Consider the following 13,335-nt stretch of genomic DNA (forward strand, 5'->3'; position numbering starts at 1 on the left):
GGGTGATGAAGATTTTATTGCTTTTACAGCCTTTATGGGTGTAAAAGCAATAATTTCTCCTTGTCTCTAGCTGCATTCTTGCGGCCACTGAGAAATACTGTGAGAGCTGTGATTGGTCACAGCTTGTCACATGGTACAAAGCTGTTGTGAAAAGCCTTGTACCATGTGATCTCTGTGATCATTCTCAGATTTCACACGTAGTAAGCAATGATGTCAGAAGTGACATCTTGCTTACTACTATTCATGTGATCACTGATTGGTCAATCAGTGATCACATGATCGGGACCTCACACAGAGGTCCCGTACAATGATCGGTGTTCTGCTGTGTCCTCCGGACACAGCGGGCACCGGATCGCGGTACTGCACGTTCCCAGGGAGCGCGCAGAGGCTGAAAATGCGGGCGCCATTTATGAACGGCAACCCACTCCTGCACTGCTCCTGTCCGGCCGTTTATATACATGGGCTGAGCGGGAAGTGGTTAAATAGTATTGTAAACTAAAGAGAATGCAGCGCTAATGAAAGAAAATTAAAAAATTATAAAGTCCAAATTAAAATCTTGAAAAGTCCTCAAAACATTATAAAACAAATATGTAGGAGACTTGTCTTGACCGTATACACCAACACCCAGAAAAGATGGCCCCTCACCGGACACTTTGACCGTATACACCAACACCCAGAAAAGATGGCCCCTCACCGGACACTTTGACCATATACACCAACACCCGGAAAAGATGGCCCCTCACCAGACACTTTGACCGTATACACCAACACCCGGAAAAGATGGCCCCTCACCGGACACTTTGACCGTATACACCAACACCCGGAAAAGATGGCCCCTCACCGGACACTTTGACCATATACACCAACACCCAGAAAAGATGGCCCCTCACCGGACACTTTGACCATATACACCAACACCCAGAAAAGATGGCCCCTCACCGGACACTTTGACCGTATACACCAACACCCGGAAAAGATGGCCCCTCACCAGACACTTTGACCATATACACCAACACCCAGAAAAGATGGCCCCTCACCGGACACTTTGACCGTATACACCAACACCCGGAAAAGATGGCCCCTCACCGGACACTTTGACCGTATACACCAACACCCGGAAAAGATGGCCCCTCACCAGACACTTTGACCGTATACACCAACACCCGGAAAAGATGGCCCCTCACTGGACACTTTGACCATATACACCAACACCCGGAAAAGATGGCCCCTCACCGGACACTTTGACTGTATACACCAACACCCGGAAAAGATGGCCCCTCACCGGACACTTTGACCGTATACACCAACACCCAGAAAAGATGGCCCCTCACCGGACACTTTGACCATATACACCAACACCCGGAAAAGATGGCCCCTCACCAGACACTTTGACCGTATACACCAACACCCGGAAAAGATGGCCCCTCACCGGACACTTTGACCGTATACACCAACACCCGGAAAAGATGGCCCCTCACCAAACACTTTGACCGTATACACCAACACCCGAAAAAGATGGCCCCTCACCGAACACTTTGACCGTATACACCAACACCCGGAAAAGATGGCCCCTCACCGGACACTTTGACCGTATACACCAACACCCGGAAAAGATGGCCCCTCACCAGACACTTTGACCGTATACACCAACACCCGGAAAAGATGGCCCCTCACCGGACACTTTGACCGTATACACCAACACCCGGAAAAGATGGCCCCTCACCGGACACTTTGACCGTATACACCAACACCCGGAAAAGATGGCCCCTCACCAGACACTTTGACCGTATACACCAACACCCAGAAAAGATGGCCCCTCACCGGACACTGACAGTATACACCAACACCCGGAAAAGATGGCCCCTCACCGGACACTTTGACCGTATACACCAACACCCGGAAAAGATGGCCCCTCACCGGACACTTTGACCGTATACACCAACACCCGGAAAAGATGGCCCCTCACCGGACACTTTGACCGTATACACCAACACCCGGAAAAGATGGCCCCTCACCGGACACTTTGACCGTATACACCAACACCCGGAAAAGATGGCCCCTCACCGGACACTTTGACCGTATACACCAACACCCGGAAAAGATGGCCCCTCACCGGACACTTTGACCGTATACACCAACACCCAGAAAAGATGGCCCCTCACCGGACACTTTGACCATATACACCAACACCCTGAAAAGATGGCCCCTCACCGGACACTTTGACCGTATACACCAACACCCAGAAAAGATGGCCCCTCACCGGACACTTTGACCATATACACCAACACCCGGAAAAGATGGCCCCTCACCAGACACTTTGACCATATACACCAACACCCAGAAAAGATGGCCCCTCACCGGACACTTTGACCGTATACACCAACACCCGGAAAAGATGGCCCCTCACCAGACACTTTGACCATATACACCAACACCCAGAAAAGATGGCCCCTCACCAGACACTTTGACCATATACACCAACACCCGGAAAAGATGGCCCCTCACCGGACACTTTGACCGTATACACCAACACCCGGAAAAGATGGCCCCTCACCGGACACTTTGACCGTATACACCAACACCCGGAAAAGATGGCCCCTCACCGGACACTTTGACCGTATACACCAACACCCGGAAAAGATGGCCCCTCACCGGACACTTTGACCGTATACACCAACACCCGGAAAAGATGGCCCCTCACCGGACACTTTGACCGTATACACCAACACCCGGAAAAGATGGCCCCTCACCGGACACTTTGACCGTATACACCAACACCCGGAAAAGATGGCCCCTCACCGGACACTTTGACCGTATACACCAACACCCGGAAAAGATGGCCCCTCACCGGACACTTTGACCGTATACACCAACACCTGGAAAAGATGGCCCCTCACCGGACACTTTGACCGTATACACCAACACCCGGAAAAGATGGCCCCTCACCGGACACTTTGACCATATACACCAACACCCGGAAAAGATGGCCCCTCACCGGACACTTTGACCGTATACACCAACACCCGGAAAAGATGGCCCCTCACCAGACACTTTGACCGTATACACCAACACCCAGAAAAGATGGCCCCTCACCGGACACTGACAGTATACACCAACACCCGGAAAAGATGGCCCCTCACCGGACACTTTGACCGTATACACCAACACCCGGAAAAGATGGCCCCTCACCGGACACTTTGACCGTATACACCAACACCCGGAAAAGATGGCCCCTCACCGGACACTTTGACCGTATACACCAACACCCGGAAAAGATGGCCCCTCACCGGACACTTTGACCGTATACACCAACACCCGGAAAAGATGGCCCCTCACCGGACACTTTGACCGTATACACCAACACCCGGAAAAGATGGCCCCTCACCAGACACTTTGACCATATACACCAACACCCAGAAAAGATGGCCCCTCACCAGACACTTTGACCATATACACCAACACCCGGAAAAGATGGCCCCTCACCGGACACTTTGACCGTATACACCAACACCCGGAAAAGATGGCCCCTCACCGGACACTTTGACCGTATACACCAACACCCGGAAAAGATGGCCCCTCACCGGACACTTTGACCGTATACACCAACACCCGGAAAAGATGGCCCCTCACCGGACACTTTGACCGTATACACCAACACCCGGAAAAGATGGCCCCTCACCGGACACTTTGACCGTATACACCAACACCCGGAAAAGATGGCCCCTCACCGGACACTTTGACCGTATACACCAACACCCGGAAAAGATGGCCCCTCACCGGACACTTTGACCGTATACACCAACACCCGGAAAAGATGGCCCCTCACCGGACACTTTGACCGTATACACCAACACCCGGAAAAGATGGCCCCTCACCGGACACTTTGACCATATACACCAACACCCGGAAAAGATGGCCCCTCACCGGACACTTTGACCGTATACACCAACACCCGGAAAAGATGGCCCCTCACCGGACACTTTGACCATATACACCAACACCCGGAAAAGATGGCCCCTCACCGGACACTTTGACCGTATACAGCGGTCAGTATGCGCAGTGTGATGAATATTTTCAATGGATATCGTTTCCTGGATGGAATAATGGCCCCGTGATGGAGAATCTTCAGTAGTATCGGTCAGTAAGCCCCATATAATAGGGACTGAAAACAACGGGTGATCCACAAAGGAAATCCTCTCACACATAGAAAATGAGCTTTCCACTTTAAGATTTGTTATACTTCCAAGAATCTCCCATCTTTTTGTTGCTTTTCTTAACAAAACATTTTCATCATCAGTTGAATAGGATTACGGCAGACACTCTATACTTTGTTGCAATCAATGATTTTCTCATTTATATAGCCAGGGACCGTGGCCAACCCTTTATGTGAAGATGCTGTTTGGGCATCGCAGGGCCCTTTTTGCGTTGCTGACCAGGATCTTGCAGCTCTTATGTCATCAGGTGAGTCTATATGGCTGTAGATACATCATTGGTCCTGTGCAGACAAGTCCTGAAAATGATGGAATGTTATGGAACACATATTTATGTACATCTGTATAGGGCTTCTGGCTGGTCCAGAACAGATCCTCAAACATTGTTTTCCCACATGCACATCCGCTGGTAATCTCTTGGGCTCCCCATTGGACAGTACTGACAGAATCGGTTTATCCTTTCTTAAAGTGGAGCTCCACCCAAAAGGGGAAGTTCCGCTTTAAGGCTTTGTTCCCCTCTCCGCGTAAAGGATTGGCACTTTTGGGGAGCGGGTACCTGAATTTGGCAAGTACGCTCTCCCACTTCCGGTGCAATCACCTAAGGGGATCAGAAGTGGAAGTTGTCCTCCCCCCTCCCTCCCTGTAGTCTTCTGGGACACGTGACTGGTTGCTGAAGACTACGGGGCCATTCACAAAACGCAGCGCTACTCAAGCATGCGCGATGGGCACCCGGCTGTGAACCCGCACTGAAGATGGCGTCAGGGAGAGAAGATGGCTGGTGAAACCAGCCTTGTTGAGGACACCACTAGTCACAGGTAAGTGTTTGTATGTTTTTGTCGCTGCTGATTTTTTTTTTTTTATTCAATCGGAACTCTGCTTTAACCCCTTGACGCCGACCATCCGCAAATATGTAGCCTCTCGGCAGCTGGGCCTTGACACCGACCGTCCGCAAATATGCAGCCTCTCGGCAGCTGGGCCTTGACACCGACCGTCCGCAAATATGTAGCCTCTCGGCAGCTGGGCCTTGACACCGACCGTCCGCAAATATGCAGCCTCTCGGCAGCTGGGCCTTGACGCCGACCGTCCGCAAATATGTAACCTCTCGGCAGCTGGGCCTTGACGCCGACCGTCCGCAAATATGTAGCCTCTCGGCAGCTGGGCCTTGACGCCGACCATACGCAAATATGTAGCCTCTCGGTAGCTGGGCCTTGACGCCGACCATCCGCAAATATGCACCCTCTCGGCAGCTGGGCCTTGACGCCGACCATCCGCAAATATGTAGCCTCTCGGCAGCTGGGCCTTGACGCCGACCATACGCAGATATGTAGCCTCTCGGCAGCTGGGCCTTGACGCCGACCATACGCAAATATGTAGCCTCTCGGTAGCTGGGCCTTGACGCCGACCATCCGCAAATATGCACCCTCTCGGCAGCTGGGCCTTGACGCCGACCATCCGCAAATATGTAGCCTCTCGGCAGCTGGGCCTTGACGCCGAGCGTACGCAGATATGTAGCCTCTCGGCAGCTGGGCCTTGACGCCGACCATACGCAGATATGTAGCCTCTCGGCAGCTGGGCCTTGACGCCGACCATACGCAAATATGTAGCCTCTCGGCAGCTGGGCCTTGACGCTGACCATACGCAGATATGTAGCCTCTCGGCAGCTGGGCCTTGACGCCGAGCGTACGCAGATATGTAGCCTCTCGGCAGCTGGGCCTTGACGCCGACCATACGCAGATATGTAGCCTCTCGGCAGCTGGGCCTTGACGCCGACCATACGCAGATATGTAGCCTCTCGGCAGCTGGGCCTTGACGCCGAGCGTACGCAGATATGTAGCCTCTCGGCAGCTGGGCCTTGACGCCGACCATACGCAGATATGTAGCCTCTCGGCAGCTGGGCCTTGACGCCGAGCGTACGCAGATATGTAGCCTCTCGGCAGCTGGGCCTTGACGCCGACCGTACGCAGATATGTAGCCTCTCGGCAGCTGGGCCTTGACGCCGACCGTACGCAGATATGTAGCCTCTCGGCAGCTGGGCCTTGACGCCGACCGTCCGCAAATATGCAGCCTTTCAGCAGCTGGGCCTTGACGCCGACCGTACGCAAATATGTAGCCTCTCGGCAGCTGGGCCTTGACGCCGACCGTACGCAAATATGTAGCCTCTCGGCAGCTGGGCCTTGACGCCGACCGTCCGCAAATATGTAGCCTCTCGGCAGCTGGGCCTTGACGCCGACCATACGCAGATATGTAGCCTCTTGGCAGCTGGGCCTTGACGCCGACCATACGCAGATATGTAGCCTCTCGGCAGCTGGGCCTTGACGCCGACCATACGCAAATATGTAGCCTCTCGGCAGCTGGGCCTTGACGCCGACCATACGCAAATATGCAGCTTTTCAGCGGCTGGGCCTTGACACCGACCATCTGCAGATATGTAGCCTCTCGGCAGCTGGGCCTTGACGCCGACCATACGCAAATATGCAGCTTTTCAGCGGCTGGGCCTTGGCACCGAGCGGCCGCATATTTGCATATCATTTGAAAACACGTATGTGCTGAGAGTGTGCGCCCCGCGCACTCCCAGCACACGTGTCGGTGTCTCACGTAAAAGGCCTGATCTCCCCTTGTGATCGGGACCTTTTCCGAACATGACGGCGAATCACGGCGGTCACATGACCCTAAAACCCTGCCCCGCATCCCGGTGTCTGAAACCAATTAAAGGGCCGGGAAGTGCTGGCATGAAGAGGTTAATCAGCAAACATTGGAATAAGACATTTTTTCTTCTTGGCCCTCACTTTATCAGTGAAGCTGGCGACCAATGACGATGGAGTAGTAGCAGGCGCACATGTGCACTACGGCAGAGTCTGATTGGCCACTAGTACTGGCTCCCTCTTTTCTAGTTTGTTTGCCGGTGTGCAGATATTAAGAAGATATTAAGAAGCCGATTTCAAGAAAAGATTCAGGAACTTACACTCTGCGATCCATAACATGTTTATACTGGTTCTAAAGGCAGAAGGTTTTTTACCTTCGTACATCCTATGCATTAAAGGATAAGTTCACCTTTTGGTAAAAAAATATTAAATGCAAATTTTTTTGCAAGTAAAAAAATGTGCATTTATTATTTTTTGCTGCAGGACCCTGTAAAGCATTGCATCAGTGGTCAGCAGATTGCCGGTGCCATGCAGGTCTCCTGCAGACCTGTCAGTATATTCGCTTGTCCTTACAGGATGTACAGGCGAGCAGATATAGTGAGAGGAAGATTCAATGAACTACCACAGCACTCCGCAGCTCCGAGGTAGTTCATTGAGGACTACAAACCGACAGCCGCTAAGGTTTGTAGTCACTCATTCAGAGTAGTGACGTGGCTGGGTGGGCGGAGCCCTGCTCAGCCTTGTTTTTTTAAAATTGGGAGTGAGAATATCCCCCACTAACTGTCAAAGTGGGGGGCCGGTGCTATCATAGCATGTTACATGTTACACCCTGAATATGGGTGTAACATGCTATGATAGGTGAACTAATCCTTTAAGTTAAAAAACCTTTTGGGTGCAGCTTCCCCCTCAGCCCCTTCTAACACTTACCTGAGCCTGGTGTGCATAAGAGCCACAGCTCTCCAGGTCTCTCTCTTCTCATTGGCTCACACAGCAGTGGGAGCCGTTAGCCAGTTAAAGCCAGTGAGCCAATGGAGACAATGTTCCTTCACAGGAGCGTGGCTTGGGAGCAAGCCTACTCGAGTGCCCCCATAGCAAGAGGCTTTTTGTTGGGGGCACTCGGCAGGGGGGAGGAGCCAGGACTGCCGATGGGGACCCAAAAAGAAGAGGATGGGGTCAGCTCTGTGCAAACCATTACAGAGCAGGTAAGTATGACGTTTGTTATTTTGAAAAAAAAAAATATAACCTTTAGAATCGCTTTACTATAATTGTTTGTATATCTGTATTGATTGTAGTGTAGATGTAGTGCTGGGCTAATGGAAGGAAGGAATGGCCGCCATCTGAGTGACTACGTTACAATACGAGGAGGTGTGCTGTAATGCATGGGGGGCACTATATTTACAGTCACATGACCTGGTATTACAGATGAAAGTCAACATCCCGGTCCCGGGGCTTTGTGAGCTGCAGGGAGTTCCGTGCAAAAGGTCCAAAAACAAATAAGAGGTTTCCTGTTTCCCTGTAAATTGTGACATTTTGCAGCTTTGGTCGGATATTCACTCATCTTCTCCGGTTTCATTTTAGGCTCCACATCTGAAAGATGCCCATGTAGTGGGACTTGCTGCTTTTTCAGTCCATTTACATGAGAGTCGGGTGTCGCTGGCGCCCCCAGGTTCTGATGGCTCCTCATTGGACAAATTCTGGGAATCTCTGCTAAACCCGCAGTGTTCCGGATCTCTTCCTGTTGTCCTCAGGTAAGCAGTGGAAGTTCTGAATATCATTCACGTCGTGGAATCCATACAGTCCGGACCATTGTATTGTGTGTGCAAGTCCATTGTGTCGCAGCCCTTTACCTGCTGCGATATTTGCCACCAAATCTAATCATAGCAATCTGCTGATCAGATATCAGTGCCCTCCAGTGCAGCCTCATCAGTGCCCACCAGTGCAGCCTCATCAGTGCCCTCCAGTGCAGCCTCATCAGTGCCCTCCAGTGCAGCCTCATCGGTGCCCACCAGTGCAGCCTCATCAGTGCCCACCAGTGCAGCCTCATCAGTGCCCTCCAGTGCAGCCTCATCGGTGCCCACCAGTGCAGCCTCATCAATGCCCACCAGTGCAGCCTCATCAGTGCCCTCCAGTGCAGCCTCATCGGTGCCCACCAGTGCAGCCTCATCGATGCCCACCAGTGCAGCCTCATCGGTGCCCACCAGTGCAGCCTCATCGGTGCCCACCAGTGCAGCCTCATCAGTGCCCACCAGTGCAGCCTCATCGGTGCCCACCAGTGCAGCCTCCTCGATGCCCACCAGTGCAGCCTCCTCGGTGCCCACCAGTGCAGCCTCATCAGTGCAGCCTCATCAGTGCAGCCTCATCAGTGCCCACCAGTGCAGCCTCATCAGTGCAGCCTCCTCGGTGCTCACCAGTGCAGCCTCCTCGGTGCCCACCAGTGCAGCCCATCGGTGTCCCCCAGTGCAGCCTCCTCAGTGCAGCCTCCTTGGTGCCCACCAGTGCAGCCTCCTTGGTGCCCACCAGTGCAGCCTCCTTGGTGCCCACCAGTGCAGCCTCCTTGGTGCCCACCAGTGCAGCCTCCTTGGTGCCCACCAGTGCAGCCTCATCAGTGCAGCCTCATCAGTGCCCACCAGTGCAGCCTCATCAGTGCCCACCAGTGCAGCCTCATCAGTGCCCACCAGTGCAGCCTCATCAGTGCAGCCTCATCAGTGCCCACCAGTGCAGCCTCATCAGTGCCCACCAGTGCAGCCTTATCAGTGCTCATAAAATTGGTCAGGAAGGAGGTGAAAGTGTCGGGAATGGAAGGGTTCAATGCTCGGGAGTTGTTAGACTTTAGTACAATAAGCTGTTAGAGGGCGGAGCTCCAGATGGGAAGTTTCCAGCTTTATGACTGCATTACAAATGGGCAGAAGAAATCCTGAATAATGTGCAGATTTTATATTATTATTCATACTAATGCTCTAAAAAATGAAGGCTTAAAAAAAAAAAAGTGATGCCCATGTGTCCCTCCCCCGACTCACATGTTCTTGCTGTGATTTTGTTCCAGGTTGTGTACGGCGGCCATTTCCTATGCCTGCTGCAGGCTGTCACTTCTTTCACTGGAGACATCCCCCGACGCCATCCCGCCGCTGTTCATGGGGAAGGTAATTGTGTACAATCCGGCCGGTCAGAGTTCTAGGACATCGATGATGTGTAAATGTGCTCTGCATTGTGCAGTATTGTGTTCATTCATTTCTGAAGGGGATGACGGGTGCCCAACGAAGTGCGTCCAGCAGAGATCACCGCTAGTAAACGTCGGCCGTGCAGAGAGCTGTGAATAAGTGCGGCAGCCGGTGACCTGTCATAGCGATCTTCTGATTCCTGCCGCTACAATACGCCCCGGCCTAAATCGCAGTGTGAATGAAGCCTTCAGACCCCATTCACACCTGAGTGTAGCTTGTTTGTGCATTTTGTGGCGTGTTTTTATGCGAGTTTGCAATTGTGTGCGATTCGTTCAGGCGTTTTCGCTGTGGCGTCAATTGTGGCCATGTTTTGCCATGTCATAAAAAACATTCGACAAAATGCACGATTTTTGCGTTTCCATGTGTTTGAATGGGAATGAAAACGCGCCAAAAATGCATCAATCTTCCCAAATAGAGCTACAAAACTTTTTTGCGCTTCAGGTGTTTTGCTTCAGGTGACTGGGATGTCAACCATCTCCATAGGGAAATATTGATTTCTTTTTTTCTGATAGAGAAGAGAGACGGCAGCGCCACTCTAAGTGTAGACGGGTAAAATCAGGCAGATTTAATGGTGAAGGAGTGAGCATGCTCTGAACGCACGCCATCTTGGAAACCCAGTCCATGCGGTGACATCATCCCTGCGCCCCTCTGCTACTCCCCGAGCCCTGGACACCATCGAAGCGGTGGGAAAACACCCGGAGCACGGCCAAGGGACCTGATGCTCCCACTGGACCTCCATCACTTGACATGCCTACCTGTTACCTACCTATGTGAGTGCAATTTTACCATGAAATCTGCCGGATTCTAACCGTCTACACTTAGAGTGGCGCTGCCGTCTCTTCTCTGCCTGCATTAGGGGGATCTACGAGCTCTTACAGCCGGCTGCCTCCTCAGACAAGTCCATACTACTACCACCCCCCACTACAGATGGAGTTGGACACCACCGCCACATGGGCCTTCTACTCACCCCCATTGCTGATGGTCCATCCCCAAACGCATACAGGGTAGATGTGTCTCTGCGCTCCCTCCCTCCACTCACCTCTGAATCTCTGTTTTCTGTCTCGGCGTGTTGGAGCTTTCTGCTACAAAACACTCGGGAGTGATTGTGGCCTAAACTGTGTGCACCCCTCTGGGGGTTATTTACCAAATCCGCATGGCGCAAAACCTGGTGCAGCTCTGCATAGGAACCAATCAGCTTCCAGGTTCTATTACCAAAGCTTCATTGAACAAGCAGAAGGTAGAAGCTGATTGGTTACTTTGCACAGCGTATCAGATTCTGTGTTCATCAGTTCTAATAAATCTCTCCCTTTGTTGCATACAAATGCAGACACTTCGCTCCCCAATGCGCCTGTATGGGGTGAACAGGGAACATTTGTTTTCTCTGCATCCTAGCGTGGAGCCTGGATGGATAATTGCTGGTCAGCACGCCTGGTGTGAACAAACCGTCGCTGCTGATCCTCCATTACTGAGGGTCCAAGGAGGGAGCATGAAACCATCATAGCTGGGTATGACCGTAACATTAGGGCGGAGCTCCGCTGCTGATTCTGCAAACAAGCGTCCACCATGGAAGCACATTGTAATCAGAGAACTTTAATCAGAAGGCAATGTCTGTCCTCCGTGGGAAGATGTGCGCATTAAAGAGCGAAACGGACCTCTGGGCACTAAATCCCATAAACAAACATTGGGTATACCGAGAAGAAAGGACTGTGACAAAGCACTGATTCATGTGAAACGCGTCGTCATAGGAACCGGGAATTGTTTGACTAGGCCAGGGGTAGGCAACCTGCGGCTTTCCAGCTGTTGCAGGACTACAAGTGCCATCATGCCTCTGCAAGTCATAGCTGTAACTGTCAGTTTTGTAATGTTGCAGTGCCTCATGGGAAATGTAGTTCCACAACAGCTAGAGAGCCGCAGGTTGCCTACCCCTGGCCTAGACCGTCTCTAGTTGTGGGTTCCATGGTGGCTGCTGCTAGCTTCCTTGTGCTTTACTGAGGTCACTTCTGGGGTGCCGTGAGGCCACTTCTGGGGTGCCGTGAGGCCACTTCTGGGGTGCCGTGAGGCCACTTCCAGTGTGCCGGGATGTCACTTCCGGTGTCCCGGGATGACGCGTTTGGTGTGCCGTGATGCCATGTCACGCCCGGTGTGCCGTGATGCCACTTTTGGTGTGCCGAGATGCCACGTCGGTCCTTTGGGAGATACTACATCGGGCTTTTTGTCTGTGGATTAACTCCTCACCATTCACTGCTCTTCTCCCATCTTTCCATCCATCAAGTTTACCATCTAGAGCTCAGGTGTCAAACTGGCGGCCCTCCAGCTGTTGTCAAACTACAAGTCCCATGAGGCATTGCAAAATTGACAGTTATAAGCATGACTCCCGAAGGTAGAGGCATGATGGGACTTGTAGTTGTGCAACAGCTGGAGGGCCGCCAGTTGGACCCCCTGATCTAGACTCTCCACAGCCATGTCATGGTCTCAGTAAGCCGCTTCCATTACTCTACCAGTATGTGACTTGTGCCGTAGTACTACATTGGGTGTCCCGGAATGTGGATTCGGACTTTGTGTCGGTTGGTTGTGTATGTCATCGTTTCGGCACCCTGGCTTTACCTCCAGCTCTTTGTTGTTTGATTTTCATTATGTGTGTATTTAATGTTCCTTGGTTCACAGATTCAGCACCTCCTGCCCAGACTGGTCCTGGATACAAGATGGGAAGGGATAGAGGAAGAGATGGACACCCCGATTGTGGTCAGCGCTCCGTCCCCTCCCTCTCCACGATGGAAAGAAGCAGCGCTCTCTCTCTGGCGCCAGACACGCCTCCAGGAACTGTTTAAGAAGGATTTATTCCAGGTACTGCTCCGTGTATTCGGTGATGGAATGTATCGAACGCCATGAGGTTGGTGCACAGAAGAGATCAACATTTATCTTCTATTACCATCAGATCACAATTAGAAATAAAAATAGACAAGTTGGGTTTGTTGTCCTGGATAACGGCTCATCATCATCATCATCATCATCATCATCATCATTATTATACAGGATTTATGGCGCCAACAGTGTGCTCAGCGCTGTACAATATAACGGGAGACAATACAGCAACAATACAGTTCAATACAAGAGGGATAGGAGGGCCTGATCCTGGGAGCTTACAATCTAAGAGGGAGGGGCTTGTGGGAAGCCAGTGGAGGGATTGGCAGAGAGGGGTGGAGGACACTGAGTAGAGGCCAGTGGAGGGATTGGCAGAGAGGAATGGAGGACGCTGAATGGAGG

General features: G+C 52.0%; 1 protein-coding gene across 1 annotated transcript in view; it reads left to right on the plus strand.

Moving 5' to 3' along the window:
* Positions 1-4,350: 4,350 nt before the first annotated feature.
* LOC149427313 (Fanconi anemia group A protein-like) overlaps positions 4,351-13,335 on the plus strand; it is a gene marked incomplete at its 5' end in the record, with an annotated part of 36,407 nt that continues 27,422 nt past the window's right edge. Inside the window, 4 exon segments of the mRNA XM_089668140.1 lie at positions 4,351-4,461; positions 8,432-8,601; positions 9,897-9,993; positions 12,736-12,915. Coding sequence (XP_089524266.1) covers positions 4,351-4,461; positions 8,432-8,601; positions 9,897-9,993; positions 12,736-12,915 — 558 coding nt within the window.

Source organism: Staurois parvus, unplaced genomic scaffold, assembly GCF_062004578.1.
Source record: "Staurois parvus isolate SC_StPar_1 unplaced genomic scaffold, SC_StPar_1.0 ptg003892l, whole genome shotgun sequence".
NCBI classification, from domain to species: domain Eukaryota; kingdom Metazoa; phylum Chordata; class Amphibia; order Anura; family Ranidae; genus Staurois; species Staurois parvus.